Source organism: Taudactylus pleione, unplaced genomic scaffold (genome assembly GCF_031769625.1).
Source record: "Taudactylus pleione unplaced genomic scaffold, aTauple2 ptg000275l, whole genome shotgun sequence".
In the NCBI taxonomy this organism is placed as follows: domain Eukaryota; kingdom Metazoa; phylum Chordata; class Amphibia; order Anura; family Myobatrachidae; genus Taudactylus; species Taudactylus pleione.
This window is the reverse complement of record NW_028284677.1, coordinates 2,225,721-2,238,565: the sequence shown is the minus strand read 5'-3', so window position 1 is coordinate 2,238,565 and position 12,845 is coordinate 2,225,721. Positions and strand designations below refer to the sequence as shown.

The window sequence follows — 12,845 nt, the reverse complement described above, 5'->3', positions numbered from 1 at the left end:
TAAGGGACGCTATTTAAGCCTAGGGGCACTATTTAAGCCTGGGGGCACTGCATAAGGGACGCTATTTAAGCCTAGGGGCACTATTTAAGCCTGGGGGCACTACATAGGGGCACTACTTCAGCCAGGGGGCAATGAATAAAGGGGAAAACTACAGGGGCACTGTATAATGGGCACTCTTGACTGAGAGCCAGTGGGGGAGCAGCCTGATGAGACCTGTCGGGCTGGATTGGTAAGGGAGATACCGCTTTTCCTGGCGCGCGCATAATTGCGAAGGCCCCTACCTGGCTACTTTTGGATGCCACCCGGTTGGAAAAAATTTCTGGGGAGGACACTGCTGAATAGTTACTTTACTGTGTGATCAAATGTCAATATACCAGTTTTCAGCTTTGTCTGAATAAGTGCAGTAAACTAATCTCTTCCCCCAACTCTTTAGTCAGTCTGGTATTAATGAGAGAGCATTAGAGATATAACTGCAGGCAACACGGCCTGCTATTGGTGTGACTGCACAGCTCTCTCTCTCACTATAGCGTAGCTGTATGTGTACAGTACATATGATTTACTCACTGACAGCCAATAGTGATGAATGTGAAAGGGTTCCCCCAAATTTCTCCTCTAACTGTGCCCAGGGTCTTTTCCCCGATTACATCCATATGCCTCCACTCTATTCTCACGTGTGCTGCTGCTAAGCTTCGGGTGTGGGGCAGTGTAAGGAGATCACTCACTAGTGGTAGGGCTTCACAGCCACTGCCAACCTGCCCCCAGCACTACTTCCAGCAGTTGCCTTGCTTACGGCTGGTCCAGCCATTTTCAAAAGCCCACCGGAGCCTTCATCAGATAGGATAGCCAATCAGCTGTCCGACAAAGAGCTATGCTGCCTTCCAACTACAGCTCTCTACCCTTGGTCACCGGATGCTACAACCGCTGCATCCTCACTGCCACTGCTCACCAGCCCAGGAGATGGCTTTTTCAGAGCTGCCAGCCAGGGTGCCGCTGTCCTGTACCCACTCCTGACACACATCAGCACCGACCCGACAGCCACCTTTCTGGCAAGGCAGGAACCATTGCTTCTACCAGCTTCCATGCTCCCTCTCCGAATCCACCCCCCTGTGCCCAGGAGCCTATCCGCTGCCACCTGGGACACAGGGGGGTGAGCACTCCAGCGCCCTCTCAGTCTACTGGCAGCTCCTCTTATCTCTCTCTCTCTGTCCCTGCCAATCTTTTTTCTGACAGGAACCTAAGCACTCCCAGCAAGATCACTCCACCTCTTCTACTAGTGTGTGTTTATCCCATACAATGAGGCACATCCCCACCAAAGAAAGAAGTACCATATAAACTTCCTGTAAATACACGAAATAGAAAGGGCATATAGTTATAGGTGGGGGCGCCAACCCCACCCACCCACCTAAGAAAAAAAGGAAAATAAATGTGGTTCATAGCTATCAATCTATACAAAGACACAAACACTCTAAAATAGATTATGTATATATTGGGCCTATTTACTAAATTACATTTTCAGGATATCACCTGGCGAAAACACCCGGTTTCGGGAGGACATCCGCAAATTTACAGTATCCACCGAATGTATCTAGGGAGACCACAGTAGATATCTGAGATATCTGATGCAGTTTCCTATTTTCACTCGCAAGGACACACCTATATGTGGCCCTAAGCATACACAGGTAGAATATCTTTACAAGGCTCAGAGGTACTGAATCATTGGAGACAATGCAGCATGAAGGACTGTCACTGCTGCACTGTCAGTATAGCCGGGCATATATTCTTTTACTACTATTTACCATATTGCTGTCTGTCAGTATATTTGGCATACGTCTGACCCCACCCTCTGATTCCAGACCCAATCACCTCTAAGCCATTTTTTATTTGAAAACAAAACAGTCCGTGATCTGTCAAAAAGTAATTTATTGTGTTACATAAACCACCCAATTACACATTTCCTTCTACCTGCACTCCCTTATGTTTGTCCGTGCTTCTATACTGTGTGGAGATAGGGGTTGTCTCTCACCTGAATTGCCCACATTCTGGTGGAATCCGCTCCCTTCAAGTGAGGCTGGAGTGAAACCTGTGCATTCTGCATTAGCAGCGGATGTGTGGAATTCCAGTTTTTTTCACATTTACACAGACCCAGCTGGAATAATCACTGGAGCACAGGAAGGATATAAAACTCTCAAACACCTGATGCTCCTTGCCCCCTAATGCCGGACAAACTGGCCAGGGGATGGTGGTTAGCTTTAGGGTGTTAGGTCCACAGACATTAGCACTAGGAGTGATGGGACATTTACTTTTATGTTTATTTGCTTCTTTTTTGTTATGTGCCTGTGTGTATCAAGGCCTATGCTCACGTATGCTATGGTGCAGTGTCTGTTACCATTTTAAGACAGTGCTTTACCAAGTACCTGCCTGTCTGGAGTCCTCATTTCAATATCCTGTGTTACATTTGGTGGCCCGTACGGGGACACTGCACTGCTGTGTCGCAGCGCAATCGCTAGACACCTACAGCGTAGCAAGGGATCTGACCGGGCAAAACTTTTGGTATACATGAGTATGGTTGGCGAACCAGAAAAAACGCAGTTATATTAAGGAAACTGTAACTTGCTGCGCAAAACTTTGTTTTGCGTGTATATTGGAAAAAAAAAGTTGCTTTCCTGGTTTTTTTTTTTTTTTTTTTACTGAGGTGCTTAAGATGCTAATTAGTATGTTCACCAGCTAGTGCAAGCTGTGTAATTAAATCCACCTGTTGTTTGAGCAGAGCACACATACTGCTGTTTAACCCCTGCATTGCTGAAAAAAGAGCAGTGTTTTCTTTTTCTGTGTTAAGCTTGAATAACTGTTGCTTTACTGAAGGAAAGAGAGATATATATTTGTGTATACTAGTTTGTCCTTGCTTTAATATAAAAGCACCTACACTTGTACATACACCTCCCACTATAAAAATGGAGGAAGTTTTTCGTACTATAGTAGCCTCTCATCAAAAGACAGAGGAGAAAATTTTACAATTAGTGACCCAATCAGTGGGCACAGCAAATGCTGCAGGGCATTTGAATAAAATGTCTGCCTCAGATGACCCAGAGTTAGTTGTATGTGTTAATATTTGAGATGGTCGCACAACACTTAAAGTGGGCAGCAGATACTTGGGCCCCCTATCTCACTGGTGAGGCTCAGAAAGCCTTTGCTGATTTGTCCTCTGCTGTTGCAGAGAAATATGACCTAGTCAAGAGTGCCATTCCTTCTGGGAAAGCGCAGCGCTTCCACGAATGGGCCCTATTACCAGGGGTCCCTTTTCGGAAGCATGTTGCAGAACTCGCCAGACAGGCGGAGTTGGCTTCAGCCAGAAGACCGCACTGCCCTCAGATTGTAGAGATGGTTGTTGTCCAGTGTACAAGAACCTTAGGGTGGAATATGCAGCGCTGGGTCATACACACCGATCCTCAGAAATGATAGGAATGAATTACAGTATTGGAGCGGTATGAGATTGCAGGAAATGTGACAAAAATGCCAGAAAAGACACCAGGGAATGGGCGACCCGTTAAGATGGCACCCCATTGGTCTGTGACCCCGACTGTCACCCCTCCTCAAGGACACACTGCTGGAGATGCCAGGGTCATTTGCTATGAGTGCAGAAAGCCAGGTCATATAAGGCGGGACTGTCCCAGAAAAACACAGCCTGTGGAGTGTGGGTTTGCTAGTATGTACCCTGCTTTTTGCACAATGGTACCTCTGGATTCCAGACCCCCATTAATGTGGGAAACTGTGTTGCTGAATGGCTGAAAACTCCCAGCTATTATAGACTCAGGTAGTGAACTAACACTGATCTCAGGGGCTGTCCTGCCCAGGGCAGTGGAAAAGGTGCCAGGGTTAGTTGAAGTAGTTTGCATTCATGGATCCACAGAAAACTTTTCCCGGGTGCGAGTGAGCCTCACCATAAAGGGGCACGCTTATGAGGTGGTCGCAGCAGTTGGTCCTAAGCTCCCCTATCCTATAATATTGGGATGCAATTTCCCAGGATTTTCTTGAGCTCTTAAAGGAGCCACAGAGACAACGCCGATGTAAAGTCTCCAAGACCCTACCTCCGAAAAGGGAGAAGAGTGGCCAGTCCTCTTTTGAGAGGAACCTCTGCGCAATTAATGCCTGAGGAAAGTAATCTGCTACACTTTGCCCGGTTATGGCCAGACAAAATATTGGCAGGGATGTCATACCCAATACTGATGTTGCCATGATTGTGCTGGAAACTGCCACTCCTCTAGTTCGTCTTGCCCTACAGAAGTTCTGCTGGTGGACAACTTGTCAGCAAATCCGCAAAAAGAAGCGGAAGCCTTAGTTCGCAATAATCAGGATGTGTCTTCTTCCCTGCCAGTGTGCACTGCCTTAGTAGAGCACGAGATAAATAGGCCTGAAGAAGTGGTTGTAAAGCAGCGACCTATCGCATCCCTGAGGCGTGTCGGGAAGCAGTCCTGCAAGAGGTTAAAGAGATGCTCCAACTTGGGGTCATTGAGGAGTCCAGCAGTAAATGTTCAAGTCCTATCGTGTTGGTCCCCAAGCTATCAGGAGCCATACATTTTTTGCAACGACTGAATCAGGTTTCCAGGTTTGATGTATACCCGCTACCATGGGTGGATGAATTAGTAGAAAATTTGGCAAGTAGCCGGGATCTTACGACCCTGGACCTCACAAAGGCATATTGGCAAAGGGTTCCTGACTATAGATAGACAGTAATTAGATACACACTGTCTAGATAGAAACCAGATGTTAGACAGTCAATAGCTAGACAGGGACAAAAGTCAGACACACTAAAGTTCGACATGTAAGAAGGTCGACAGAATAATAAGTTCGACATGAAAATGGTCGATACAAAAATTGTTGACACACTTTTTTTTATTTTTTTATTTTTAGGTTTAGGCACTTACTGGAGGGTTAGGCACTTACCCAGATGGTTAGGGTTAAGTACCAGGAGGGATGGTTAGGGGAGGGCACCAAGGGGAGTGTTAGGGTGAAGATTAGGGCTAAAGAAAAAAAAATGTCGAACTTTTGTCCCTGTCGACCCTTTGTCCCTGTTTAACTATTGACCATCTAACATCTGGTATCTATCTAGACATTGTCTATCTAATTACTGTCTATCTCTTATACAATACCTATTAGCAAATTCCCCTAAGTGAGACCGCCAAGGAGAAGACTGCCTTCTCGACCCCAATGGCCTGTTTCAATAGAAAATGCTCCCTTTTTGGCCTTCATGGGGCACCAGCGACATTTCAGCGTGCCATAGATCATCTGCTGAGGCCACATCAGGGGTATGCTATAGCCTATTTAACACAAGGGATACCACAGAGAAATCACTGATTTCTCTTGACGTCCCTCTCTTATTGTTTCTGCATTTCCATAGCCTGCTATGGGGACTGCAAGGTTTGTTTAGTTCTAATAGCTTCACTTATACCTAGCAATGGGGACTAGCAAAGCCATAGTGGCTTCTCTGGATCCATTAAAGGTAAAATATTAATGCACAAGAGCGTCTGGTGGGCGTGGATGCATATCAGAGGAGCCCAGGATTGATAAATAGAAAACTAAGGGGTATATTTACTAAAGTGAGAGTTTTTAGAAATTGAGATGTTGCCCATAGCAACCAATCAGATTCTATTTAACTAGCACCTTCTAAAAGATAATAGCTAAAATATGATTGGTTATTAAAGGCAACATCTCTACTTCTAAAAACTCTCACTTTAGTAATAACTAATGCTGGCCATACACTAGTACGATATGATTCAACATACGATTTCCCTTGAACTCCCTGGAAGTCCCGGCCGCACGATTTGGTGCTTTTTTCACACACGATCTGCATACGATTACGACGGATATGCACATCTGTTCATCCGATACGATAGAACAGCGGCGGGAGCGTGGATCATATCGTATCCTACCTAAATACTACACGATTTCCACACGATTCATCATTCATTTCCACACAATTGCAAAGCTGCCTGTGTGCAGCTTTGCAATTGCGATCCTTTCTGAATCAGGCCCTTATGTCCTCATCGCTAGACATGCTCTGTGAGGCATCAACGTCAGGCTGTCTTTGCAAGTGCCAGAGTTCTGTGCGGTCCAATTTACAGAGGAATCTAATTCGGATCTCATTGAAATGGAGGAAGAGGAAGGTTGATGAGGGCTCATCTTGAGGAACCAGCTATCTGGGAGGGGTATTTCTCCATCTGGCAAATTGGTCTTGGCAATTCACCAGGCCTTGCATATCCAGTGTCACAATCCCAGCCAGAGACTCCAGAGTCATACCTCGCCACTTAACTCTCCGGGTGCTGTCTCGGCGTGATGGGGTACCCAGCGAATCCTCTTCTCCTCCCTGCAGCTTCCGACATACTCACTGACTTCCATGTGCAGCATTCACTCCAGAACTGATTGCTAGGTGCAGCCATGACAGTCTGTGCCAGGTGACTATCCATCCTCCAACAGGAGACCAGTTTGCTATCACCTGATGTCTGCAGCCAATCCCTGCTTTCCCAGGGGTATATAAGGATTCTCTGAACACTTGCCAGTGCAATGTTGTCCTCAGCCTAGCTGTGTGATTTCTTCTGAGTTCCTGCGGTTATTCCTGCGATTGATCTTCAGTGCAGATTATCATCTTGCTTGACCACTTGCTCCAGCATCCGGTTCCATCCCGGTGATCCTGCACCATTGGTTCTAGTCCAATATCCTCTACCATTGGTTCCAGTCCGATATCCTGCACCATCTGTTCTATCCTGGTGGGGTCCATTCTGGTTCCATCCCAGTGTCATCCAATCCGGTTCCTTCCTGTCAGCTGCCAGTACAGGGAAACACAAGCAGAGGACCACAACCTGCACGTCATGTTCAGCTAAGCCCAAACTCCCTTATGGGGGCCCTTTGTGAAAACCACTGGCATGTTAGACTTTTCACCTCGTGCTGGGTCTCAGCCAAATCTAGGTCTCAGCTTTCTTCAGCCTCACACTACATCTCTAGCCGTAAGTATATCAGACCACACAGTTTTCAGTCCTCCAGAACCCATTCCAACCAGCGACTCCAGTTTGGCTCCACAAACACAATCGTGACATCTAGAATCCAATGGAACCTGACATTCTGCTGGTTTCCTTGTTGAAAAGTAAAAAGAAAAAGCTCTGGCTGTTGCGGCCAGATGCACTCTCTATCTTAACTGCTAGGATGTGGATCAAAAAGGCTTTGGAAGCTTTGGCCTTTGCTGGGTCAGTTCTTTTTGGCTCTGATTTTTATGCCATCATCATGAGAGGTAAGAGCTGTTTTTTTCCAGGGAATTCCTCAAAACCCAGAAGGACAGCGATTTTGGTTATTTGCTGTCTCCAAAAAGACCCGCGGAACACCACCAAGGGGATTATTCCACAAGTAATTGAGGTGGATACCAGAGAGGTGTGCTGTCCGGTGGCGGCAGACAACCCGGCCCAAAACCTGCTGAAAAGCAGTCAGAATGACGGGGCTCCTCCCTAACTGCACCAGTGTTTGGTCACAGATCGTTTGCTGTGCTTCCACAATCAGTGTGCAACTGTTTCCTCGTTCAACTTAGCTTGTTTGCTGTCATTCATGCAGAACAGTGGATGGAAACTCTCCTCTCTAAAGGTACAAGTGTTGTCCCTTTTTTATATTTTTCAAACATAAGTGGGTTGCCATCTCTGAAGTCCAGACCTTTCTTCAGGGTGTGCTCTATGTTTAGCCACCCTCTTTTCCCCCGTTTAATCTGGGATCTCAGGAGCTCTTAAGACCCGCTCGCTACATGCGCTCGCTCTCACCCAGTATATGCAAATCCAGAGCACACCCAGCAAGGCAGGCGATCGCACGGCAAGGCATTAGCATACCCACTATGTCTTGGCGTGTGATCACTTTGTGTATGCAGATGCCCACCAGCCATTCATAAGACGTCAACTTGCGCACGTCATCTCCTGGAAGTGCATGTAACCATTGGTACATCGAGCACCATCGGATGCGATCACAGCCCTTGAGGTTGACGATACGCTGCCGCAAGCTCTGCAATCACTTCGGTGTGAAATTCAACCAGGTGACATGTACAATGCTGCTGCCCTTTAATTAATCATGCCTCTGAAGTGGCGTTGAGACGCTCAGGTACACCTGCGTTTATACCTCCACTCATTCAGCTGGGCTGTCTATGCTGGGCGAGCGAACGCTTCCTGATCTTTCACAGTGGTTCGCGCACGTGCACTGCGATGCATGCGCAGATTGCAAATATCGGACAGCTACGAGCGAACGCATCCTAGCGAGCGTGTCTCAATCAGCTCCTCAGTTTAGTAATTTCAATGCTTTAAGAAGTCACTTTTCCCTAGGTCTCTGTTCCTTGTTTTTCATCAAGACAGGTAGGTTCTACGCACCAGTCTTTCATTTCAACCAAAGTCCGTTTTGTGTTTTCATCTCAGTCAGGACATTCCAGCTCTGAGCCACGACTCATCTTCTGGCAGTGCAGATTCTTGGGGATTTACAGATGCGATTAGTTACATTGTTGCTGATCGCACTACAAATGTGCGCACACATCGTGCCATGTGATTTCCTGTGCCTGCATACTCTACAGTACGCCATGGCGCACATTGCATTCGTACCATGCAATCCTACTGAGACATGGTTGTGAACCCAGTGTGCGTATCCACTCGCGGGCGCACGTCTCGTGCCATGTGTGGCACGATTTGCTGAGCAAGTGGCAAAGATATAACTGGGCATGTGTATGTGGATAGATCTGCTGCATTCCATAAGGCCAATAGCCTCCTGGTGCCGTTATGATACCTACAAGAGAGGTTAGCCATCAGTAAAACAGTCGGTGGCCAGATGGATCACTGTGACCATTCAACAAGCATATGTTTCAGAGGGGACCCCAGTTACAACTCACCGGTGGCCCATTTTGCCAGATCTGTGAGCATCTCTTGTGTAGCGCGACATGGTACCTCTACGCAGGGCCGGCTCTAGGTGTGTTCGACCAGTGCGGTTGCACAGAGGTGCTACCCATAGAGGGCGCACCCCTCCCCAACATCTCGATTTAATTGGGACAGTACTGTCCCACTGTTCCACCCGAGGGCCGAAGTGGCCTGCGGGTGGTCAAATCGGGAGGTTGGGGACCCCCAGAGCTGCAGCTGTGCCGGACCCCGGAGTCTGAATGGACGCTGTGCGCGGCATCCATTCAGTTACTGGAGAGGGCTGGGGGAAGCCTCCTAATAACGTCACATAGCGGGCGTGGCCTATGGTAATTAGGCCACACCCCCATTTTCACCCGCGCGATGTAAAGGCGACCTACTAAAAGCCGGCACAGGGTGCTCCAACCCCTGGAGCCGGCCCTACCTCTATGGAGCAATTATGAAAAGTGGCCATCTGGTATTCAAGCCATGCTTTCACTAAGTTCTACAAATTTTATGTTTTTGTAGCCAGTTTTGGGCAGAAAGTTTGCACAGCCATAACTGAACATACCCTACCTTAGGAGGCATCTTTGGGACATCCCCATGGTTTCCAGTGTTCCCCAGATAGGATGACAGAACAAGTAGGATATTTGATACTCACAGTTAAATCAGTTCCTCTTAATCCATCTGGGGGACATTGCTACCTCCTCTCTGTTTACACTCTGTTTTCACTCTCTCATTTGAGTGTTGTTATTCAGTGTGTTATTTCTATTGCCTAAAGGCTTATAAAAGACAAAACTGAGGTCCTTAGTTCTTACAGTAGTTAATGTTTGCCTTTGTGCCTGCTCCTAGAAAAGTACCCTCTGCACCCCTGGTTATCCAGTGTTCCCCAGATGGATTAAGAGAAACAGATTTAACTGTGAATATCAAAAATACTATTCTTGCATTGCTTCATTATGTTTACTGATATTTCTGTTTTATTTCAGATGGCTGAAGAGCAATGTGAGCACCTTCCAAATTACTGGACATTACATGGATTGTGGTAAAAAAAATTAACATAAAAAATTTAAAATATACTCTTGTTTACCAAAGGCCTGTGATAGAACCAATATATTCTCTTCCTCTCCCTTTTTTCATTCCTTTATATTAAAAAAAAAAAAAAATCTCCTGCTGGTATAGGAGCTCTGCTAAGAGGCTGTCCTGCCAAAGAGATTGGCAGCAAAGTCATACTGTAGCTGTAGTTATCATTTCACTTCCGGCTAAAACACTGCGCCTACCCAAAATTTCATGAACAGAGGGATCTGAAGATTACTGTCCATTAATAATGTCTTCATGCCTCCGCTTTTCTGAGCTTGGTAAATAGGACCAAACCGTAGTTCCATATACGGTGATATATCTTTTTTTTTTTCTTGTGTTAGGCTATTCTGATTTAGGGCCTGATTCAGCAAAGAACGCAGTTGCTAATACACACGCTGTCGGTCTGTTAATTTGCAATGCGTATGCAGTGCGCGAACTAGCAATTGCGATGGAAACTGCGTTTGCAGAGGCTACGCAGACCGAGAGCAGAGTGATTGACGGGAAGTATCATTTGTGGGTGTTGACCGGGGGGGTGGTCGGGCGAATGCAGGCATGTCAGTGCGTTCGAACGGCTTTGCTGGGGTGTGCATAAATTATCCCCTGCGATACCAGATGCCACCTGAGGTCTCCATGCGTGCGCAGAATTTAGCAATTCCTTAGTGTGGTCTGACCTGCCTTAACTGTGCGTCTGGGTCTGATGTTACTCGATGTTACCGATTGTTGCCCTAGTATACAGATGTGAGTGTGGAGATGTGGGTGTCCTTATGTCAGGCTGCATTCGTAATGTGAATGCACACATTGAAATAGCACCGCTGATATTAGCAACTGCGGTGCGTGCAGGGGCAGAACTATGGGAGACAATGGAGGCGCCTGCTTCCGGGCTCCAGCTCTCCATTGTACATAAAATATTCACCCCACTTAGGGCTGTAACTATGCACCCGGAGTGTACCGTCACCTGAGAAGCAACCATACACTAGTGGAGAGCTCCATATCAGACCATCACCTTCTGCCTTTGTCTATCTATAGCCTGTCTGCATGCGAATTGCTACATTACAGTGTCAGCGGCTGTGACGGTAGGGGGGGGGGTGGCACCAAATTATAACACCTCCGGGCGTCTGGTATGAACTTACGCCACTGGGTGCGTGCATATAAGCAGAATTGCGTTCCTCGCTGAATCAGCTTCATAGTTTGTATTCCTTTTAGTTTTATTGAAATAATCATACAATTTTTTACTCGGGAGCACATTCTAAGGGGGCAATTTAACTTGCGGCATCTTGTGGTCACTATGTGTGGCTTGGGCACATCACTGCTTTCTAGAGTACCCTGACATTCTGCGTACACTCCGTAAACGAAAATCTGCAGTGTTGGTGGCTGCATGGTGGCAGATAAATGGTGGGAACGCCAGCAACTGGCACCCATAACTGTTATTGAATTACAACTTAAGTTCAAAATTTAAAATAATAATAAAGAAATAGTTTCTGGACTAAACAACCTTTTTACATACACAGTTTATTTATGAAAGTTTTCTTTTGTGAGAACTTTTTTTCTTTTGTATAGAAGAAAGTCATCTGATCAGTGTACCTTCTGATGGGAGTAAGCTGGTGAATCATGTTGTGCTCCTTATTGAGTAAAGATTAAGTGCATGCAGATGAATACTTTTGCAACATGTTAAAATTAGATATTTTGTGCAGTTAGATAAATCAGTGGTTCTAAAACTCAGTCCTAAGGACCCCACACAGTTCACGTTTTCCAGGTCACCCATGAGGTGCACAGGTGTATACATCACTCACTGACACATTTTAAAAGATTCACAGGTGGAACTAATTATTCAACTTGTGATTCTTTGAGGAGACCTGGAAAACATGCACTGTTTGGGGTCTTGAGGACCAAGTTTGAGAACCTGTGAGATAAATGAATGGAGAGTGCAAATTTAGTTGGGAGTAACTTGCTGTGTGGAGGATCCCAGACATCCTCTTCCTGCACAAGGTTTTCATGCTGGAGATCACCAATTTATCCTATACTATTAATAAGACACGTTTTGCACCAAACTGGTGCATTTTTGTGAAAAATAGTATTTCTAGTGCACTTTGACCAATATAATTATACCCTTCAGCCTTGCAAAGATGATACGTTGTGAATTTAGTACGTGTCTGAACACATTCATGATTCTTAAGAGGTTCTACAAAGCATTTTTTTAGGACAAAAATAATTATAGAGGTGTTGCTAAAGTATTACTAGTTGGATCTTTTGGGCTGATATTTTACACTTTCGACCATGTTCATTTCTAGATTCCAGTGTCCTGCAATCCTAGTTGCAGATTGATTTTCTAGGTCCAGTTTCCAAACTTGAAATGTGTAGGGCAGACCAGCATGGCTGCCATCAGGGGAGCACCATGGGGTACACTTGATGATACCGTCCTTTACTTCATACCATCAGTTTGTCTCTAAACCTGAAGCCATAGTGGCTGAGTTATTTACATAAGTGTCAGTGCTTTCTTGGTCTCCAGAAAAATTACTGCTGCTTGTAATGCACAACTCTGTCAATAAAGAGTCACTCTGTAAGGTGGAAGGTGCACAATAGTTTATATAGCAGCTTCCCCTCAGCAGAATGCACAAGCCTGAAGATCTACTTATACGTTGCAGACAGGTACTTTACCGACAGAGCCATATTCCTGCATACTCGATGCTATTCTCAGTCTTTGTTTGATGTTTGTGTCTGTTTGTATTTATGTTTGCAGAATGGGATGCATGTTTTGTTTTTACTGGGCCCCACAGTTTCTGATGTTAGCCCTGAATAAAAATGGGTGCACTTGTACATAGGAAGAATCCGGTGTGATTTTGTATTTTATCTCATCTCATAAATGATCCTTAT

The 12,845-nt window shown here is 45.8% G+C and overlaps 1 protein-coding gene across 2 annotated transcripts in view; it reads left to right on the top strand.

Annotated features, from left to right (window-relative positions):
* Positions 1 to 12,845, top strand: part of RNASET2 (ribonuclease T2) — a 214,086-nt gene that overhangs the window by 87,840 nt on the left and 113,401 nt on the right. For both annotated transcript variants that reach the window (XM_088481578.1, XM_088481577.1), the window contains exon 4: positions 9,884 to 9,939. In XM_088481578.1, coding sequence (XP_088337704.1) covers positions 9,884 to 9,939 — 56 coding nt within the window. The remainder of the gene's footprint in view (positions 1 to 9,883; positions 9,940 to 12,845) is intronic.